Source organism: Cupressus sempervirens, chromosome 9, assembly GCF_028749045.1.
Source record: "Cupressus sempervirens isolate cs-2001-9-10 chromosome 9, ASM2874904v1, whole genome shotgun sequence".
Lineage (NCBI taxonomy): Eukaryota > Viridiplantae > Streptophyta > Pinopsida > Cupressales > Cupressaceae > Cupressus > Cupressus sempervirens.
Window position 1 is genome coordinate 330,400,939 of NC_143126.1, and position 23,808 is coordinate 330,424,746.

At 37.2% G+C, this 23,808-nt stretch overlaps 1 protein-coding gene across 1 annotated transcript in view; it reads left to right on the forward strand.

Annotated features, from left to right (window-relative positions):
• Positions 1 to 1,288: 1,288 nt before the first annotated feature.
• The window catches only part of LOC149538694 (photosynthetic NDH subunit of subcomplex B 3, chloroplastic-like), a 73,425-nt gene continuing 50,905 nt past the window's right edge, over positions 1,289 to 23,808 (forward strand). The window contains exons 1-3 of the mRNA XM_089800026.1: positions 1,289 to 1,570; positions 1,646 to 1,744; positions 15,765 to 15,818. Coding sequence (XP_089656152.1) covers positions 1,355 to 1,570; positions 1,646 to 1,744; positions 15,765 to 15,818 — 369 coding nt within the window. The 5' untranslated portion in view covers positions 1,289 to 1,354. The remainder of the gene's footprint in view (positions 1,571 to 1,645; positions 1,745 to 15,764; positions 15,819 to 23,808) is intronic.

Below are 23,808 nucleotides of genomic sequence, written 5' to 3' on the forward strand. Positions count from 1 at the left end.
TTAAGTAATAATTGTACTGATTCATTCAGTAATATCAGTTTATGCTTACAAATTATATTTACTTTTGCCTCAATGTCTCTTAATATTTGATGACAATATTATGGATAATTGTTCTTTATTTAAACTATTAAATTAAAAGATTCATTATATAATTTCAAACAAAAAATAAATGAATATAATTTACTTATTCTAATTATCCTCAAATATTAATTTGATTTTGACTCGTACTTTTAAAATTAGTGAACTTAATTTTATTTCTATTCACTTTATTTGGTCTATATTTAAGTATAAGTGCTAAATTTATTTATTTTTCTTCTATATTTGATCATATCTTATAGTGGTTTTATATATTTTTATATACATATTTGCTTAAAATTTTGCAACATATTACTTGGGCAATGGATTCTTCTATTGGAGAGTCAAATATCATGTTTAAATGTACACTTACGATATATGATCTTACATTTTATATGCATAATCATCAACACTAATAATATTTATAAAATTGATGCTGATATTGATATGTATATTATGTATAAAATTTATGCTCTCATTGATATGTTAGATGCCATATTATCTATTAACAATCATCAAAACTAATAATAAAATGTATAAAAATATAAAATTCATACTGACCCTTTCAAAATCTAGCATTTTTATTAAGTTGTTCAACATTAATTATTCAAATGCATTGTGCCAAATTTTTAATATTTTTTAAGAATTAATTTTTTATTCTAATAATTAAATAAAATTAATAAATGAAAATAATATTTAAGAAAAATAAAAAATAAAAATAAAATAAACAAATATAATATACTTAAACAAATAACATTATTAATTGTGCTTATTAATTGTGCGTTGTGACTGCTACTAACTTATATATATTTTTATATATAAAAAAAAGTCGAGAGTTATCCTTCTCGAGGAGCCTATTTTCATAAATTCCCTCGGTGCAATAGGCGCCTCGAGAAAGATAACTCTCGACTTTTATATATATAAAAGTATATATAAGCTAGTACTTCAAATCACAAAGACTATAATTTTTGAATATGTAAGTGCATTGCGCTATTACTATTATTATTATTATTATTATTATTATTATTATTTCATTTTTGAACAAGCCCATTTGAATTGATTCTCCCTCGTAGCTCTCCAAAAATAAAATATTTGCATCTAATTATTATTATTATTATTATTTCATTTTTGAACAAGCCCATTTGAATTGATTCTCCCTCATAGCTCTCCAAAAGTAAAATATTTGCATCTAAATACGCGTTTACACGTAATTAAATTTTTTCTTTATGCGGCGTGGATATAACCATGTTCACCAATTGGTGGCGTCTTCTGAGCAGGGATGGCCGTTCCTTTGCAGCGTCATTCACCATTTTCGAAATGGCAGAGCACGAATGTACTCCCCACTGTGAAGCAGCGTTGCGGCTTAAGACGAGGAGGATACTTTCAATTTCCTTCAAAGCCACCTGAATTTGTGCCTCTCGCTTCCAATATATCATCTCCGGGGCCTGAGAATGAGAAAGAGAAGCCTCCAGCTATCCAATTGGAATTTATTGGGGTAAGCATTTATGCAAACCTTACCAATTTATTCACCTCCCAATTTTTTTTCATTTGTTTATTTATGTGTGAGCAGCCTACGGCAGGTCCAACTGAGGAGGCTTCGGTCACAAGCGGGGAAAAACTTCTGAGGAATATTATGGTGGATAACAACATTGAACTCTATGCGGCCTATGTAAGTAAGCAAGCTCCCTGCATGTTTTGTGATCGTTTCATATCTCGCTCTGCATTCAATTTGATACCTATTACGAGAAAGGGAGGGAGCTTAGACCTCATAATCTTGCAAATACAAATTGGTTTCTATAATAATTTAATCATTCCGTTCTGCAACTGGTAAAAGCTCAATATTCTGACACTTATGCTATTGTAAAATGTCTGCCAAACTGAAGGAGCGTTGGTTCTAGAGGCCAGCTGAATGCTACTAATTAGCAGAGGCATCATGGTTGGCCGTACCTTAACAATTTATTTCATTCAAACAAGAAACTTTCGTACAAAGTGTTTTATATAAATAATGAAAATGGTATATGGAATTTAAAAACACAATAAGTAGGGGTATGGCAAATCGTTCATATAAAATCTAAAACTTATAATAATTAAACAACAAAATAAATGTATACATTGTCTTTTTATTCTAAAAAATCTACCAGACTATGTAAACACAGAGCTACCCAGATCAAATCCAAAGACAACTGTAGAAAATAGGATCCCGGCTGCCACACAAATTTAAGCTACCATGATTTAGAAAATTATATTTTATAATTTTTCACATTTGCTTTTAGATTTTTAAAATTATGGAATGTACTGTATGTTTACAAATTTTCACCATCTGAACACATTTTTATTTGGTGAAGGGAAAATAGGGAACTCACAGTGGAAATAGTGATATCCACCATATTTCACAACCTTAAATTCACGGTACTTGTAGATATGTTTATTTTAGATGTTTACCAGAGATCAAATAGGTCTTAGGCTCAACACAGTCCATCTCTGATTGCATGTTGGTATGCGGAGCCATCATTGAGCAAGTAAAGCTTGGTAGAGGAAAGTCTTTTGCAGCCTTCTAGATGTTCAAGGAATCTATATTCTTTTACTAAAAGTTTGTGACTTTGGAGATTATCAACTTCCATGTTTCATACTTTTGGAGAATTCACTCTTTAACCCAATATTTGAAGAATTAGTGGCATCTTTTTGAATACCTTACCAAATAGCTCGTATTTGACATTTTCTGAATGCTTTGTTTTTGATATAAGCAGCAGCAAGAAGGTGCTGGCCTGTGGTACAATCATAGCACTCTGAGAAGTACATTAGCGACAACAAGAGTGTAAAAGTTTAAATTCAAAATTACAGACCTACCTCTATCAAAAACAAGTTTCTGGAAGGTATTAAGCAGCCACATGTTATCAAAACCATCCATCAAAATAATCAGCATAATAGTATGGAAAACCAACTGTTAACAAATACTAAACAACATAACGTGCCTCGCAAGGCAAGAGTCTAAACTTAAACCAGTTTTAACAGAACCAAAACAAAAAGTAACACAGTCTGATGGACTAGCAGACTTGTTAAGGAAGCACCACATAGACAACAACATTAGTTTCCACAACCCAACCTCAAAATATATGCCCACTTATCATATAGGAACTTAAAAAGCTCCCTAGCATCCTCCTCTTGGGAAATGCTGCCAACAGAGACTTTACTCTGCAGCACACAGAGGGTAGTAGGATAGGTATGCATGATCTTCAGGGAAAACATTCTGACGTTGTTCGGGCAGTTACTCTGGATGACCATCTGCTCCATCTTCTTTGTGGACATGTCGAGGTTGACAATTTGGTACTTGAAGGTACCAACCAGACCGCCACCCGTTTTTCCTTTATCCAGACTATCCAGCACAGCATTGCTTAAGTTTAGTAGTGGAGACAAATTAGGGGTAGTGTTGAAAGTATTTTGTAGGGTTGACGCGGGGGGGGGGTGTGTTTGATAGCAGGGGTTGGGGAAGGGTCCCTCATAGGACTCAGGGTTTCCGTACAGGGAATAGGAATCTTCCAACTCACTCTCTGTACATTATTTTCCTTCAATGTCTGCCGAGGATTCCTCTTTCTTATTCCTTGGCCAACCTACTAGAGCGGCGGTTTTGGCGCTAAATGGTGTCCTCACTATCTTCAATGTTAAGGGTATTTTTCCTGGGTTTTTTACTAGTGCAAGTGTCAAGGGCTTCCATGGCCTCTCTGTGTTTTTTAGCTCCCGGGGTTCCCAGAGCGGGGGAATCTCCAGACAAAGCAAGGCTCACATTGGGGGTGGCCATAGGGTAAACCATTTTATCTTGGGAAGGGCTAGAAGCCGAGGGAGAAATGTTGGCGGTTGGGGGGGGCACAAAGCACGGTGGAACTCATTCAGACAAAACCTTAGGCCTTGATGAAGGATAACCAGTTTCTTCCCTTGGGCTTTGGCTTCAACAAAATCGGACATAATGCTTTTGAAGGAGTGAAGCAAAAAGAAAGGGATGGAGATTAACTGATTAAGTTCTTATAACAAAGATGATTTAAGAAAGGAAGATGATAATAGTAAAAAATCCCATACCTTTTTTCCAAGGTGAAGTACTTGATGATAATCTTACACATCTTCGGCTAGCAGGGAGATCCTTAGTGCTGTAACCACCTTGCTTTTGACAGGCTTCTCCTCGTGGCTTTGAAAAAATTGTCCTAGGCTTACAACATCAGGAGTCTTGCTGGTCTTTTTCCATTTCCACCCAGAGATGGCTAGACCAATAGCCTTAGCAATCACATCCTCATTAACCTCAAAGTTAAAACCTCTCACAGTGACCCGTCTATCATTCCAGGAGCTCATGAATTGTCGGGAAATGGTTTCTTTGTAGCCTTCCATACACTCTATAAAGGGAAGAATCCCACCATATTTGCAGAAGTACATGCCCATAAGTCGGCCTTGAATTCCTCAATTTTATCAATCTCGATCCTATGTCTATCAACCCTCATTTTCAAGTTAGTAGCTACAGAGCTAGAAACGTTGATACGCTTAAGAGTGGAAACCCTTCTGCAAGTAATAGACCAACGACAAAGAAAGATAATGACAAAGAAATTAAGGCTAGACTGAAGCTTATGGATCATTAAGATAGAAGGCATGTGCAACATTGGCAAGGTGATGGCATAAAAATGATGAACCCCAAATCCAAGGTGATCCCAATTTATTATCAAATTTCCCAAGGACACCATATTGCAATGATGATAGCGAGGTTCAATGAATCCGTACATATGAGAGGTCATCCACATGGTCCAACTCATCCTAATGGTGTGGTTGAGAGTCCAACTCCATTCCAGGTGGCAAGTACAAAGATTGAAAATCACAGGCAATAGGTTTCTCATGAAACAAAGGTGACTAGTAAGTCCTTTCCAATCCGACGTTGTGTGCCAAAGGAGCCACGTGCAAATGGTGAAACTGTTAGGAGTGGAACGAGGGACGAGGCCATAAGTGTAAGTCCAGGTCACCCAACCTGTGAAGCCAAGAGCCATCTCAGCATCCAACTGGGAGGGGTGGTCCATTCTAGCTTTTAAATTCAAAAACATGGCACCAAAAGGGCAGGGTCCATTGCACTTGGTTCAAGGTAAGTCAATATAGTTAGGTTAACTATCGTGCTGATCAATAATGACATCACCCTCCTCTGGCCTTATGAGGTTTTGGGTAGGCTTGGGAAGAAGATTGACCGCTCTCCAACAATTGAGGCTGACAGACAACAAACCAACAACATCCATAGAATTAGCCACCAAATTTCCCTCTCTGTAGGTATGTCTAATTTTCACTGTAGCAAAATTGTGAAGGAGGCCAAGCATATCAATGAGGATAGTATCCACTTTCGACCTAGCCTTGGCACGACCTTTAATTACATCAATAATGATTTTGGAGTCCCCCTCAATATCCAACTTCGTACAACCCGGCAAAGTTCATCCCCCACAGGAGGGCCATACCCTCCACTTGGTTGACAGTATGGTCCCTGAGAGGACCAACATACATACCAATTAGGTAGCCCTTGTCATTGCAGATAATCCCACCTCGACTTCAATCTCACCACTTGTAACATCATCAAAGTTAAGTTTGGTCCATAGATGCTTTGAAGAGATCCATTTAGTGCCCTTGTGGATGAGGAATTTAGAGTTGTCATATCTGGTTAAACCTTTATAAATTTTCTAGTCTTTAGCATTTTGAAGGTTAGCAGCCCCTAGGGGGTACTTGGGGCTCTTCCAGTGGGAGATTGAGAGTTTCTCAAGCAGGAGCTTGGTGCCACTGTGAAAAACCTCGAGGGGAATATTCCTTGTTCCTAAAGACTTTGTTATTACGCTTTTTCCAGATGCTCCTAAAAACGTAGAGGGTATTTATTGCTAGAGGAGTTGGAGCAAAGGGTGTTGGGAGGGGGAATGCTGATCCGTAGTGAATTTTGGAATTTTCTCTCTTAAAACCCATGGGAGGTTTAGCCTATCTAGAATGAGTTGCCAAACAACAATGGAGAATTCATAGTACAAAAAGAGGTTATTGACATTTTCCTCTTTCTTTAAGCACAGGCAACATCTATTGGCCATATTAAACCCATGTTTGGCTAGGTTGTCTAGAGTAAGAACTTTACCATGGAGCATATTCCACCAGAAGTTCACTTTAGGGATGAGTTGGTTAACCTACACTTTCTTCCAACAATTAGTGTCGGCAACAACCTTAAGCAGCGAATTGTTCGCCAACTTAACAGTAAATTTGCCATTCTGTGTGATAGATCGTAGGATTCCGTTAGGTTGGTCAAAGGTAGGAATTCTAGACTTTTGAAGGAGAGCATTGAGATTAGAGGCTAACAACCTCAGGTCAACTCTGTTAGCCATAATAACACTGAGATCCACCCAACTTCCATTAGAGATGTAGCTGCAACCAAAGTACCAATCTAGAGAGAGAGGATGTTCTGGAGGGTGGAAAATAACTATTGTTGAGGGTAATCATGCCATATATCTTCCCAAAAGCGGGTGTCTTTGTCATTACCAATTTGCCTGATGATCCCTTTTTCAAGAATGTTCTTGCATCTTGGGACATTATTCCAAATTTTGGAGCCTTGCGGGTGGCCATTCTCAACAAAGAGTTTGCTATAACTACCACAATCCAAGTGGCTTCCATGATTTTACACCAACCGGTAGCCCCCTTAAGAAGAGTCCAAGCAACTTTGGGCAACAAAGCTCTGTTAAGGTTGTAGATATTGCGTAGGCCCAGACCACCATAGGATTTGGGGAGGCACATTGTTCCCAATTAACCAAAAGATAGTCTTTTGTGTTCTTCACAACTAGACCAGAGGAAACCGTGCTGAATTTTTCTAAGTTATCTACCACAACCTGCATAATCTTGAAAATAGAAAGAAAGTAGGCTTGAATTCCTTGTAGGGAGGATGAAAGCAATTGGACTTTTCCTCTTTTTTTGGGTATGTTTAAGAATAGAGTAGTCATTTTTGATATTCTTAATTATAAGGGGGAGCCCAAGGTATGTGGCTTAGAGAATAGTAGATTGACAACCAGGGGTATCCAAAATTCTCACTTGTAGCTTGGAGTCAATATTGAAGAAAAAATTCCTACTTTTGTGATAATATATTGACCATAGGTAGAGGTGTAATCGTCAAGGAGGACCTTCCATGCCCTAGCCTCAATGAGAGAGGATACAACAAAGAAGGTGTCATCAACAAATTGTTGAAGAATCATAGAGGGTAAGGTGGTGTTTGGTTTAATCCCCTGTATAGAACTAGTTTTGACAAGATGAATCATATTGCAGCCAAGTACCTCTGCTAGCAAAATAAATAAGGGGACAGAGGCCCCCCCCTGTCGTAGCCCCTTAGTGGGATGGAACTTCCTCTCGGGTTTCCTATTCACAAGGACAAAAAAGTTGACCATCTCTACATACTCCTTAATAATATTAATGAGTGGCTGGCTAAATCTGAAGACAGAAATAACTTTGTATATGAAAGACCAATTGACTTTGTCATTAGCCTTAGAGGTGTCAAGCTTGAGGGCCATACCCATGGATTCACTGCAATCGATAGTATGAAGAATTTCATGTGTTGTAATGGCATCATCCATAATTTGCCAACCAGGGACAAACCCCTTCTGGTTGGGGTTGATAATCTTAGCAAGCATGGGCTTAATTTTGTTCACCAAGATCTTGGAGTGAATTTTGTGTAAGGTGTTGCGAAGACCGATGGGTCTGAAGTCCTCCATTGTAGCAAGGTTTGTAGTTTTGGGAACCAAGACAATGTAAGAATCATTGAGTTGCCTTAAAAGCTTACAAGTTCTGAGGAGTCCCTAGTAGCCCTAGTAATGTCCAGTCTAATAATATCCTAGAAAATATGAAAAAATGTCAGGGGAACCCATCTGGACTGGGGGCTTTGTAGGGTCTAATAGCAAAGATCACCCTTTTGCCCTCATCATTCGAGACCTTGGAGAGGAGGGAAGCATTGTCCCCATTAGCAACAACTCTAGGGAGGGTAGAGAGGAGCTACTTTTGCAACATGTCCAAGTTTCCAATATTACTATTTGTGAACAAGAGACTAAAGTAGTTAGTGGCTAGATTCCCCCAAAGAGTAGCGTCTGAGATCAAAAGACCAGAATTATACTTGAGGTTCTGGATAGGGTTCCTTTTTTTGTGTTTGAAAGCATATCTGTGGAAGGTAATGTTACGATCTCTTGCCTTAGGCCACTAGACACAGAGTCTTTGCTTCCAGAGAATTTCATCATTGGCCAAGATTTCCATCTAGTTTTTCTGGATTGTTTCTTCATCTAAATGCATTTTAGGGGAAAGGTCACCCGAGGCCATCTTCTGCTAGAGGGTGTTGAGTTTACCCATCAATTCCTTTTTGGTCTTGAAGATATGTCCAAAGTTAGTTTTGCTCCACCCTTTAACCTCACCTTTGATGGTCTCAAGCTTTTTAGCAACTCTAAACATAGTAGAGCCTTTCACAAGGGTGGACCAACAATGCATAATCAGCTCACGGAAGTTGGGGTGGGAGGTCCACATGATCTCAAATCTTAAGGGATAAAAGCAGGGGGCTTGCCTATTAGATCACTTGAGCAAGAGCGGGTTATGGTCCGAAGTTGTCCTGGGGAGTGTGACAAGAGAGGAAGTGTAGACTAAGTCCCATGAGGACGATAGCACAAACTGGTCCAATCTGACCTGGATGAGGTGCATGTCTTTTCTGTTGTTAGAATAGGTGAAGGGGGTGCCAGTCAACTCAACATCAAAGAGACCATTGTTGGAAATAAAATTTGAGAGTTCCCCCATGCTATCAAAATAGTCTGTAAGCTCTCCAAGCTTCTTTGAGAAAAAATAAGGGGAAGTTGAAGTCTCTAACAACCATGATTCTATCCCCTAGGAGAACAAGGAAGCATGAGGTAAGGTCACTCCATAACTCCGATCTACCCAAGCAGGTGTTGGGGGCATACACATTGAGACTATGCTTATGGTCTGTCTGCAAAGTGAAAGTAACAACCAAGTAGTGTGGGGAGAAGGCATACACATCTCCCTTAATAGAGGAAGGATTCCAGATACTTGCAATGCCTCTCGACGCCCCATAAGCTTCTAAGTAGTAGAAAAGAGCTCCTGACCAAAGATTCCCCATAAAATCTTTGAAGTTGGCATTGTTCATCTCAACCTCTTATAACATAAGATTATCCACCTTATGATTAGTGATATACTGCCTAACAACAAACTTCTTTTGGGAGTTGTTAAGACCCCTAATAGTCGAGGAAATCAAAATCATCTCTTACCTTTTTGATTGAGGTCGAGGGTGAGTTGCCTCCCTGCAATAATCTCCCTTGCAACTTGTTTCTGACAAGTAGCCCTTTTCGAAGGTCTTATTGCCTTTGCGTCATTCCCCACATTCATCTTTTTACTCTTGGTCTTCTACCTTTGTGTCTTCAAGTCTAGGTCATTGTTAGGCATCCCAAGTGAGTGGGGTGCAATAGGCGTGACAACCTAGGCGACTGTCACAAGGGCACGGAGGCCATGTTCTGGAATCAAGTTGGAGTCACCGATGTTGTCCTCAACAACGGTAAGTGTAGGGGCTGTATGGGGGCGTCTTAAGATCCCCAAAGTTTTCACAGAAGTAGGCACCAGCAGTATAGCCGCATCTAGAGAGCTAGGGATTTCCCCCTCTTCGAACACAGGAACTACAGAAGCAACAACTTGTTGGGGTGGAGCGGCTACTTGCAACTAAGCAACACAAGCACCTCAGAAGAGGCCAATGTCTTGAGCAGGGCTTCATGACTAATCATTTCTAATGCACTTGAGCCAACCATAGCATTTTCTTTCTATTTTAAATCTTGCACCTTAGGTACTTTATAGTCAACAACCAAGTGACCTTTGGCATTGCAAGCTTGATAGAAAAGGGTAGCGTCCTCATACACAATGGCTTGAGTCCATAAACCCAGTTTGGATTTGAGGGTAACAAAGTTTGGAAGAGCTTTGTTAATGGTTACATTGACACAAAACTTAGTAAAGACCAAGCGAGATTTTGTCAAAGTAATTGTATTCATGGAGATGTAGTAGTTGAAGGAGTCCCCAACCCACCGAAAAACCTGCTCATCCCAAAACTCAAGGAGGATCCCTGAGAAGCGGATCTAGGCAGAAGCCATAGAACTGAGCTCGGCTGAGGGGTTGAAGCTAGGTTTCTACTTCGCCAATGTGAGGAAGTGTTTGCATAAAGCTAGGACTTCGAGAGGACAAAGGAGAGGTCTTTCGCTGTATTGAACTTGAAAAGAAACAAACCATCGAGCATCACTAAGACAATCACACTACCTTTGAGCTTCCACTGGATTCCGACCCACTTACTGACAATGTCAATAGTGGGTTTGAAGTTGAAGATCCTCCCCACCAGAGCAAGGTTCAAGTCAACCATCGTTCTATCCACTACAATGTCTTGGAGGCTGATTTTAGTGCCTTAGTGGTAGCAAGGTTCGCAAAGAAGTTGTCTAGGCGACCATTACAACCCCTCACAAGCACACCTTTCCAATCAACTTTGGGGAAAATTTTTGCAGGGAGTCTGATGTACTTGTCTCAAGAATATCGTTCGATACGGAAGTGAGGTTGCTGACAGGAACATCAACTGTCATTGCAACAAGAATGTTGGCCCATGAACTGGAGGGATGTTACCAAGTGGTGGCGAAGGTTGGGGGGTTCCCCCCTTGATAGGTCCAGTATTAACAATTCAAAAAGTTGCTTCATCCCAAAACTCAAGACGGAGGCGTGAGAGGCTGATCCAAACAAAAGCCATATGATTGAGCTTGGCTGAGGGGTCGAAGCTAGGTTTCTACTTCACTAGAGTGAGGAAGTGTTTTGCATTAAGCCAGGACCCTGAGAGCACAAAGGAGAGGTCTTTTGCCCTAGTGAATTTGAAAAGAAACTTAGTTACCCGGGTGCACTGTTTTGGCCCAAGAAACCTGCCTGGGTTCGAACTAGTTCAAAATACTGGTCCGGCTCAACTCAGGTTCAATCAGGGTTTGATTTTCCCTGTGCTGGTTCGAACTTGCAGTCTAGAATTCAAACCTAGGTGAATTTTGGCTGCCTAGATTGAATTTGGGACGAATTTACGCGGGTGGGTAACTTTCAAGTCGCTTTTTATAACAAATTTTATATTTTTTGAGTTCCGGTTGCCCTAAAAAGTGAATGTAAGTAGGTTATTTTGGCTTCTAATATCATTTGTGGTGTGCAAATAGGTGATTGAGCAAAAGAAGTTCATGATGCTATGATTACAACTTACGTGTTTAAAGTTTATGCCTATGGTGTTTTTGTTGTTTAAATGATTAACTTAGTTTACATCATACGATTTTATGATACTCTATGCTTCTAGGCTTCATAAATATGTATATATATAATTTTTAGATGTTTTTGTATGAATGAACCCAAAACCCTTTCCAAAATTTTGCCGTATCGGCGAACCGGTCCTTCAAAGACGTATTTCGAACCGAACTCGAACTAGTAACTAAGAAAAGAAACAAACCACCGACCATCGCTGAGATAGTCACACTACCTTTGAGCTTCCACTTGATTTCGACCCACTTCCTGACAATGTCAATAGTGGGTCTGAAGTTGAAGAACCTCCCCAACAGAGCAAGGTTCAAGTCACCCATCGTTCTATCCACTACAATGTTTGGGAGGCTGATTTTGGTGCCTTCCTTAGTGTTAGCAACGTTTGCAAAGAAGTCATCTAGGTGACCATTACAACCCCTCACAAGCGCACCTTTCCAGTTAGCTTTGGGGAAGATTTTTGTAGGGAGTCTGATGTACTTGTCTCAAGAATATCAACTGATATCGCACCGAGGTTGTTGACAAGAACATCAACTGTCACCACAAGAAGAATGTCGGCCTCAGGGGTTGGAGGGATGTTACTAGGTGGTTGCAAAGGTTGGGGGGCTCCCCCTTGACAGGTCCAGTATTAACAATTCAAAAAGTTGCAGAGCGTAAAGCAAATTGGATTGAAGTTTCAAAAAAAATTTGATTGATTTTCTGTATGTTTTGTTACATTCACTGGCAAGAAGTATTTTAGACAGAACCAAAGCCACAAATTCTGTTCAATATGTCCAAGAACAAATCCCAAAGGGTTAATCGCACACACAAAGTGAACAAAAGTGGAAGTGTTAGTCCCTTGCATTTAATTAGGAGTTGAATTCACATGAATGTCATATAGGAGAGAGGGCTTAGTAGTTGAGAACCCTAACTTCCTGCTTCTCAAAATCCTAAGTGAAAATTTCAAACCACTCCCAATTTTTTACAGCAGCTTGCTTGGCAAGTCGCCTACTTCTAACTAAAGTTTCAGGACCATATCACCAAATATGATGCCATATCAGCAATTTTTTTACCAAAGTGTTAAGAAAGGTCCAAATAAAGTGAGACTAATACTCGTGTACAAAGTCATGTTTTATTGGTGTGTGATGCGACATCACATGATTTGTTTCTTTTTAGATCTAAGGAATATGTTTCATTCATATATGGGTAGTCATCATCAACAACTTTACAGTCACAAATATTAGTAAAATTTGTTAAAAATGTTTGGGATTAGATCAACAAGTGCTATAACAACTATTGGAACGTGCTCACTTACTGATTCTTCCCCTAGCATGTTTCTAGCTTCAATGACAAGACCGAGGAAGTTTTGTACAACAATTGTTGCATTAGAGTGGTTCAAGGACTAATAACTTTTAAGTACTTCAGTTTTAATGGAAAAATGAACGCACAAAGATGAAAAGAATGGGGTGGCACACACTTAAATGAGCGTGGTGCGTAATTTTTATTAAATGGAGAAGTTTCAAGGTGCTTGACACATGCATCAATGATTGTAACTTGTATTTATTATTGAATGGGGAAGTTTCTTCTCAAAGTTCTCAAGAGAGATTCCTTTCCTTGAATGAGTGATAAAAAAAACTGATTTTCTGTGCACTTCCAAATATGGCATAGAGTCTGGTTAAGATTTTGTAACACTCAATGTAGTTAATTGAATTCTGGGAATGTAAACTGTTTCTTCAGAACTTACCACAAATAATTATGGCCCATGTATTTCTGGCAGAAAAACAGTCCAATGAATGGTCAAATTATTTGGCTTCTTTTCAGGGCAAATATTAATTCCAACTTTAATCACCGCCCATTTTATTTTTCAACACAAAAGATAGGCCAGATGATATTTTCTCAAAATCTCCAATTTAATTCACAATAAAATCTTGGCATATGTATTTCAAGCGCTTCAGAAAGTAATTTTTCACAAAATAACTTAAGGCAAATTCATAAGTTGCGATAAAATACAAGCTCTTCCAAAAATGGCACCCGCATTAATCAAACCATAAAAGAATTAATAAAATAATACTGGGACTCAATCAGTATACACATTAAAACATTACCCAACTATGGCAAAAATAATTATGGCATGACACATTAGAAACTCCCAATTGTACGTGTTGTAATGGAAATGAAATGTCAGCTTCCCAAATTTTGATTGCAAAAAACACAGATAGAGGATTGCCGATGCTCCTTCAAATATTTTCTATCATGCCCTGCAACTTGGACAATCTTTACAAGCTCCTGATATTAGAGTCGACTCTTAAAAAGTTTAATCATCACATATCACATGCTCACAACGCCAAATATTCAAACATCAATAGTTGGACGGGTGTGAAATAAATCAATTCATTGTGTAGGCCTGGTATTTATCTGAATATTTGTTATGGAAAGCCTATATGGTGCTTTGGCCGATGACTCTAAATAATATATACTTTTGCAGATCTATCTCTTTATTTATTTATTATCCTTGAAGGTAACATCAGAACTTCACAAATTGTTCAATAGTTTCTAGTGCTGTGCAAACACTCCACAGAAAGGGACAGGTTTTCTAGCACTTTATCAAACTCGAATATCTTATGAACTGCAAATACCTTAATTTCTATTACTCTGAAACTTCACAGGCTGGCAGGAGAACCTGCTTGGAAACCATTGTAATATCTGCAGTGGATATTTTCTTGTCCAAAATTTTCAATACACAGTTAAAAAATTTAGCAGCAAACTTTGCATACAATTTCTTTCCAACTCATTCAACAATTTTACAAATACCTAACCTCCATAAAAAATGAAATTTCAGATAGAATATTGCATTTAATTCTTCAACAGTACAATCACAATAATCCAGTCTGAGTTACAGAAAATACAAGAAGATTGGATACCAGAAAAGAACTTGAAACACAATGTGAACTCCGTCTCAAATCCACTTCATCACCTCAAAGATGAACAAAGTTTCTGTCCAATCCACCAAGAAAAGCTGAAGGTTTCCATCCTTAGACTTCAGAAATGAAAGCTAGAAGCTTCCTAGTTTTCTCCAAGAGAAATCAGAAATCAAAACATAATCCAAGCAGAATGAAATGAGCTCTTCTTTGTTCTTTTAAGGAGCAGCCCTGTGACCCTTCAGTTTCCCATTTTTTTCTTTCCGCCTTCTTCCCCTTTTGTCACTTTATGAATCCTCGTTTTAATTTAAAATGACCTTTTAAAAAAAAATTGCATTATGCTCCCAAATAGTCATTTTAAATTTTTGTGAAGTTGGCATTAAAATTTCTTAAAGTCCCAAAAAGAGGACATTACAGAATGGAAGTGAACGTAGGGGAATAGTGAGGGCTCACTAGGTACACCACCTAATGAGATTGGTTAAGGACTTCATGAATCCAAGGATGGGCATAGATTCTGCTCTTGGGCCTAGAGTTAAGAGAACCCTATTGCGATCTTCCCTCCAAGCTTATATGGGTTAGTTATTGAGGTACTAAGAAATGCATCCTAAATCATAATAGGAGAGATGGATAGTGTGATGGAGGCGAACAGTGTACAGGCTCCACTAGGTGTGCCATCTCATGAGTACAGTTACGACTGCATGAGGCCAATGGGGACAAAGTTTACGCTCTTAGGCCTGGCCTAGGGATAATTAGAGCACTTCATCTTGTCCTTACTATCTCAATGGGATCTCCAATCATAAGAAGAGAGAAGGATAGTGTGATGGAGGGTTACAATTTGCAAGCTCTGGTAGGTATGCCAACTCATGAGCATGGTTACAACTACATGAGGCCAAGGTGGGTAGAGTGGCCGCTTTTGGGCCTAGGGTAGGGGATACTTAGGGCAACTCATCATGTCTTTCCTATCTCAACTTTCATTATGGTTGAGCCCATGAAAATTATGTGCTATAAGTATTTATCTCTTAACCCTAAAAATGGACTGATTATAGGTATTACAATTATATTATTATTATCATCTAATTTGGTTGCAGGTTCCAAGATAGGCTTATCTCATTCTATTCCTTGGCTAGGGTTATATCTCTAGCTATATTGTGTTCCTTGTTACATTTGTATTTGTCAATTTAGAGCAATGTATAAGGTGATTCCAAAAGGGGATATTACATCTGCACTTTCAAAAACCAACCTTTAACCATCCTAATCATTAAAAATGGAAATAAGCTATTCAGTAATAGAGCTTGCATTAGGGAAACAAGGTTTATATTCATAAAAAACCATTTTTTTGATGCTCTTTGTTTGATTTAAAACTCTTTCTTATTATTTTCTCATGGTGAAGCTATCCTACAAACTTCTAGAAACTTATCGCATTTGTGAGGAATAATATAACAATTGCAACCTTCAAAATATTATTGTCAGGGGAAGGTGATGAATTGTGGAGGTGGTGGAAGTTGTGGCACATGTCTTGTTGAGGTACTTTACTTTCACTTGATGCTAAATAAAATTCATAAACTTTCCACTTCAAAAATCAATGATAAATAAGAAAAAAATTATAGAAAAATATTTTTGGTGTAATTTCTATTGCCACCTCTACTTTTTGACTTGAAAGAGAAGAAACAATTCATGGCATTTTTATTTGAGTAATTCATCAAATATTACATCATGGTACATGTGTTTACATCTATCTAACTATAGGGTTATGCTATTGATTGTGCATCCTCTTTATTATTGTTTATGGTTTCTTTGGAATAAGGATATGGGTTAAATGTTTGAACTAGATGTTAGCTTTCTCATTTTGGAATCGTAAATCAACAGTCGAGAGTTCTGCACCTTCTATTGCAAATCAGTAGATGTTGACTTATTTATTTTCATGAGTACATCATTCTACAAGATTTATGAACCATGAGCAACCCTAAGGACCAATTGATTTGCAATTTGGGTACCACAATTCATTGCATTTCTTTGCACCTCATTTTTTTTATGCTTTCTGCTTTCATAGCCAATCTGTAGTTGTTGCATAGAAGGGAAGTTTAATTTTCTTGAAATGTATCTCACACCTTTTCACAAGAACTTTACACCTTTTATAGTTGACATTTCCCTTGTCTTCCGTTCACACCTTGCAATTTATACAGAACAATGCCATGGTTTTCTTGCATCTTAAAACTTGATAATTTGAAAAAATTCTGCAAGCCCAATCAACCAGAAACAAGGTTGCGCTTTTTTTTGAAAGAAATTAGACGATTCATAGCATTCAAACTCATCTTTTCTGTTCACTTCAACATTATCACGATAGGTCTGCCATACTACCCATTGACCATTGGTTGCCGACCATCAATTTTCCCAAATTTGTAATAATGTGTGAATCCAAGCCTTCAGTAAAATATGACATACTAAGATGACACGTAGTGCAAAATAAAGTAAAGAAGGCTGGTGTGCAGCAAGGTTTGCAATCTCATACAGTTGTTAATCAACCGATCTTGTAATATTGCCTTTTTGCATTAGATTTTGAATCGAATTCCAGTAAGACATCATGTATGAATTCTATGTTGCACACACTTGAAAACAAATAGAAGAATGTATGTAAGAGAAGAGGATATATATAGAGAGAAGGGGGTGCAATTGGTTAGTTTAGGAATTTAAGATGGGGTAAAATGAGAATTGTTTATATATTCAATGAGGCCAATGCAGGTCAATTATGATGTGATTTCTCTTTTGGATTAAATAGAGTGTGAAATGTGTCTTCTCATAAGTTGTTTTCTACTTAAGCTTGCAAAATTAGTCAATTAAAACTTGTGGAAGAATGAATGTGTGGAGTTTGAGAGGATTGGATGGTAGACATTTCAATGTGCATCTGCTTGTATTCATAATTAAATGGGGAAGTTACAGTGTTGGCTGTAAACTACATTATAAGTCTCTTTTTAGTCATAACTATTTTAGTGTTATTATACCATTAACATAAGCATTAAATGATTTTGCCTACAGTCCAAACTGCACTTCTTGGCCTCAACTGGAAAGAGTTCTTATTAATCCAGCATGAGGTGGGTTACTTAGTAGGGGAAGATGTGTTAATTTTCAAACCAGAATACATAGAAATTCAATGAACTGAAGCTCAAAACCAAAGAACAAATGGACACAGAAATTTTCTATGGGAAAACTCTCCTACTCGAGGCAAAAACCCTGCCACCCAAAAATTCGATTCTTTATTGAACACTCAAAATCTGAATACAGAGCTTTCCAAGCTTAATCAGAATAATAATCATTCTCAAAGATTGTTGACGCTCAAAAATCATTAGAGGTATACTATTGAAAATGAAAGCAAATGATCTCCTTAACATCAATAGTACACAGAGCACCTTACCGTATCTTGTCGATACCAAACACAGAAGAATCAGTATACCCGAAATAATCTCTGAGAATAATTGGTGAACAGACCACGACATAGACACAATCTGCAGTATATAACCCAATGCTACCTGAGATGGCCACGACAGTTACTCATACATTTAATATTCCTCATGCAATCACTATAAAATCATGCAGATACCCAAACCGATGTATTCCTTACGCAATTAATAAGTAACTGATGACGCTTGCATTTCCTTCGAGAGTGACATGGACAGTAGCAGCAGAGAATAGGAGATACTTCAACTTCAAATGCATTCAAATAATTTAAGCCGTGAATAATATGTAGAGAAGAGAGAGCAAGATGATGTGGAAGTTGAAGGCAGTTCCTTAGCCAATTCATTGCAGGTAGAAATGATTTCTCCTGCAGCTAAAAAACATTAACACTCCCTCTTAGCAAAGGAGAAATCATTTGCAGATATCATGTCATAGAGTCTCTCAGCATGACAAACACAATGGCTACCTTCATATGTGTCAACAACAAATCTTTATCAGGGATTCTTTCAATGTGATATTGCCATCTCAGCATGACATTCACCATGGCTACTCCTAGAGGGTGAAAAAAGAGAAACCTAAGTCATGGAGTCTCACACATGACTTCCACGGTGGCTACTTCCAACGGATGGATCCACCATAGCTACTCCCAGAGAGTGGAACAAGGTCTTTCATCTCAAGCTTCTCTTGCAGAAGAATACATAAACAAAGGGATTGCCCCTCGAACTTTTCCCTTATGGAGAACTCATTAACAAGGGATTGCACCTCAAACTTTTCCCTTACAAACAACTCATTAACAAGGGATTGCACCTCGAACTTCTCCGTCATAGAGAAGAACTCATTAACAAGGGATTGCACATCATCTTCTCCCTCGCAGAGAAGGACTCATTAACAATAGATTGCACCTCAAACTTCGACCTTACAGAGACCTCATTAACATGTGTAAGAATCATTGAAGCCGAAGCTCTCTCTCTCTTTCAAGTGAGACTACTTCTAAGTAGGGGCAACATTCTCACTGCTTGATTATCGCAATAAACGAGCTAATTCCAAGTTTGACCAAACAAGGAGCTTTTGTAGTCACACTGCTACACAAGCTTGTTGATCCTCTACAAAGTACTTAACACTCTCCCTCTGCCACACAAGCTCTCTCAGAGACTTATTTCTTCCTCTGAACGCAAATACAATCTGTATAGGCTCTCCCTCTTCAGTTAAGTTATGTGACACCAATTCAGTCCCATGGCTGCAAGCAGTGTCCCTTTGTTCATTTCTACAACCTGCATGACTTTGCATGTAATCTTTCATCAATCCCATTGCTTCTCGATCCATTCTAAAAGAACTCTCTATTGGTTCGATTTCCTCACAATCCACCAATAGATCTTATGCCATCAAATAGTTATAGTTTAGGTAGAGAATGGAAAAATTCAAACACCAGCACATTTGCTATTTTCATAGTTGTGGATGCCAAAGATGTAAGCATAGACGAGTATCCTCCCCATTGATGTCAAAAAATGAAAGCTTTGGAAGCTATGGACATCATAAACTCTTAAATTCCCATCAACGTGCAATTAGCAAGAATTCTTCAGTATTCAATAATTCATTAAACAACATATTTTACACCCATTGGACATCACGATTCAATTATCCTATTCTGGTTTAGTATCTTTTCTTAAACTTGGCTTTGATACCATGTTAAATTTACTAACCATAATACATATAAATTCAATGAATTGAAACTCAGAACCAAAGAACAAAGGACAAAATAGATTATCCTAGGAAAACTCTCCTGCTTGAGGGAAAAACCTGCCCACACCAAAAAAACACTTCTTAATTGAATATTAATAACATAGACACAAAACTGACAAACTTCCAAGACTTCACAGACCAAAGTATTACACTATACTCTGTTAACAACAATAATCAATTTGTAGCTTGAAGATGAACACCACATTCAAAGACAATAGCCACCTACATAAGAACAGTTATGCTTTGATCTGAACACACGATAATGCTCAAAGAAATCCTGTAATGAACATGCCCACTAGTATACCCTTGACTTCAAGCACAAATACAATATAAAGAATAAGAAACACTAATAGTTGCCAAGTATCTATCCAGATACCACAGGATGATATACAATGAACAATAGGCTTGGTTTTAATTGATTTACCAGAATGCCTGAAAATACTATTCCCACGCCAAACAGAACGAAACACCTTCCTTTTGTTTTGCATAGATGATATCAAATTATTAACAACTCTTAATTTCCATTGTCCACTTAAGGCCCATTCATATGTTGAACATACATGAAGGACGATGAAGACATGCTTTACGTGCAGCACATCTAAAAACATTCACAAAGAACAATTGTTCATAGGCTGACACTGAAGAACGAACTGCCATGACTCTTTAGATTCTCAAATCATTCGACTTCTGATATTGGACTCTTCATAGCTTAAATTGATCGTTCCATGATAGAAAATGTCTCAAAATCAATACTGAGGCAAACACATGTACAATGATAGCTCAACCAAAACACATAAGAAATCATCGCACGTAGAAATGATTTCTCCTGCAGCTATAAAACATTAACAAGATGTACCTGCTGTCCTAATTGAGGTCCTCCCTAATCCTTACATGGTGGCTTATAGGAGATTTCAATAAACAAATGATTATATAGATTATGTACTATCATCATAATAAAGGATCTATAGACTATATTTACAATAACACAATATTGATAGACAATATATATTCAATCTCATAATTATCTTGCATATCACAAATGAAAAAGATTGATGTCATCTTCAATAAACTGCTCTTTTAGTGAAATCAGGTTATAAAATAATCTCTGATCTAATTGATGTATCTGTTTGACTGCTGATGTCTTATGACAATCTCATCTCTCTTTGATTAATCATTTGATTGTTGTTGAATGATTGATATTTGTATGAATGATTGAATGAATTCCTTTGATTTGATGATTGGAGGTATTGGTGAGTTATAATGAAGTAATTGTGGACTAGATGATTGATATGATAAATGCTAGTTTGACATATTGATGGATGATGATTGAATGAATGTTGATTTGATATAGAGACGCTTGATTGCCGAATCTTTTGTTTTCTTGATCCAAAGATGAAATGACGATTGGTGTGGATTTGATGATTGTTTGCTTGATTTCTTGAGGGATTAATGATTGATTGATAAAGTATTTTTTGGATGGATTCATAAGTCATGATTGATAAGTCCTTCAATTCTTGGAATGAGATCTCCTTTACACTTTATTGGTGAAAGGATTACCACCTTTCATAAGAATTGAGCCACCACTTTTCATTGTTGCCTTTGAGAATAATATACTATTCCCAAATTTATCTCCCTCAGATGTCCTCCTCAAATGAAACCTTCTCCTCTTTATATTTTCCAATGCGAGGGAGTGTCACACCTCTTCTCATGTCTTCCCTTTGTAATGGTCTCAACATTTCACAATTACCACTCTTTGGAAGAGTCACAACGCTTTATCATTTCTGCCCTTCAAAAGTCGCAACCTTTCATAATTGCTACTCTTGAAAGAGTCGTAACCCTTCATCATTGCTGCCCTTGAGAGAGTGACAACCTTTCATGTTTACCACCCTTTGGAAGAGTCATAACGCTTATCATTTCTGTCACAACTTTCCATAATTACAACCTTTTTGAAGAGTCATAACCCTTTTGAAGGAATCACTTCCTTATTGTCTTCTCATTCATTTTTTCTGTTAATTCGTTATTGACTCACACCTTCCCTTTTTTCGTCTTTTCTCTCCTCCCCCTTTCAAATGAAGTTCTCTTCTTTCGAATCTCATGTTTGAGGTAGTCACAACTTTTGACCATTCATTAAATTAACTATATTTTAATTGTGTTATATTTTAATTTTATTCTATTATATATTTAATTTAAAAATTGTTTTTATTGTTTTATATTTTAGTTTTATTATTATTGTTTATTATTAAATCCTATTTTAAGAAGAAGGCATTACATCACTGCACTTAATAGGGTTTATGATAACTTGACTAGCCATTTCACATATCCATCAGGGAACAGCAATGTACATGATGCCTCATCAATCTGGAGCAGTTTGTATACAGTCTTGTCTCTACTGCAGCAGCTATATTCATAAATTTGTAACAACAATTTATAAACACTTAGTGGAGAATATAGTCAACAATAGAGTTTAGCGACTTTTAGCAGCACCATGAGATCATTTTGCTGCCATATTATTGAATTTATTTGTTACTTTTCTACAAACTGTTGATGAAGTGCCTGGTATACCAGCAGGAATAATTTGTTGACTGTTCATTTGCATAGAACATTTCCCAATGGCTTGCTTATAAATATTACAGGAGTACTCTTTGGCATTACATTTACAATCAGTTTTTACATTATTTTCCAACATTGCAACCAAAAACAATTCAGTTTAAAGTTTAAACAAATGAGGAATAGAATTTAGGATGTCTGCAAACAAATACCTGTGATCTGAATCTTCATGCCTATACAGCACTCATGAACAAATGCAAAAATAACAAATACTACACTTGATGATGATGAGTGTAGTATTTGTACAATCAACTTCGGGAACAAATGCAAACAAATACAACACTCTGCAAACAAATACAACACTCATGAACCAACTAACATAGTCTGTACAAAATCCAAAAACCAAAAGAACCTTCTGTAAAAATGCCCATTAACTCTATCATAAGCCTTTGCCATGTCAAATTTGATAAACACAAACTTCTCCTTAGAAGTTTCCACAGAATGAATGATCCTTGTAGCAATCACAATCCTGTCAAGAATTTGTCTCCTAACCAAAATTCATCCTTTGATGATCCTTAATAGCTACATGTAGAGAAGAGGAGGGATTTTTGAAACATCCATAGCTTCGAAATGCATCGAAATCAAGGAAGCTCTAAGTTGAGCCATGCAAACTCCATGGACTTAAAATTCTGACTCCCACCTCCGCAATTCTCAAACCCCAAAAGGAAACAAATTCACACCAGCATACAAAAACAAAACATTACTAATGAGACCCCGTCCACTAAAAAAACTCTCAACAAAATATCCAAAAAGTTGCTGAACACCCAAAACAAAACACTAGAAAAACCTTTATTAGCATAAATGCTTTGGAAAAATAGATGGAAATAGGACCCATGTCCCTGTCTACACCCTTTCGACTATGAAAAACCCATTGTACATGTTGGTTCCCAAAATTGCAGATTGGAATCCTACGAGCTTTGCCTGCTCGATGCTGGGATATCCAACCAGTTTAAGGCCAACTTGACGTGATTGATCGATGTGAACCAAATCCCCTACGCTTCCAACTCTGCAAAATCGAGGCAGGTGTACCTGATCCTGGACAACAACCTTAAATCCAAGATGCTTATAGCAGATAAATTAGAATGCGAATGTAACAAAAGCTTTTCAAAACGGCAAGAATTATAAAAAGCTTTTATCCTGCAAATTATGAACTGAAAATAAAAGTAAATGATTATATAAATGTGATAATGTTTTAAATAAAGAATAAATAAAACAAATGAATATATTAATTCCTCAATGGAAAGAAATGAAACAGTTGCCAGCATTTGTATTATGAATCAAGAGTAAAAGACCAGTGCTTAATTAAATGGGCAATTAGAGTCAATATTATAAGTTGAAACGTACAACTTTATAAAGTTCAATATATTTAAACTATAAACAATTTTAATAATTCAGATGCGACGGATCAATTATATGAATGCAATTTTAAACTAGTCTAGGATGCACTTTAACTCTTACGGAGACAAACTAGACATAAATACGAAAATAATTAAATATTTCACAATATCTATGTTTATCAAATTTAAAATGCAATAATGACCTAGTCCACTTATCCGAATTTTAAAATATTATTAGAAAATAATTAAAAATATTTATAAAAGACACAACTTAATAATAATTTAAAACTCTAATGCAAATAAATTAAAATAAATATTTCTTACTGATCTAGAAATAAAATTGTACTGGAGACACTCCTTACGGATGATCCATCCAATAC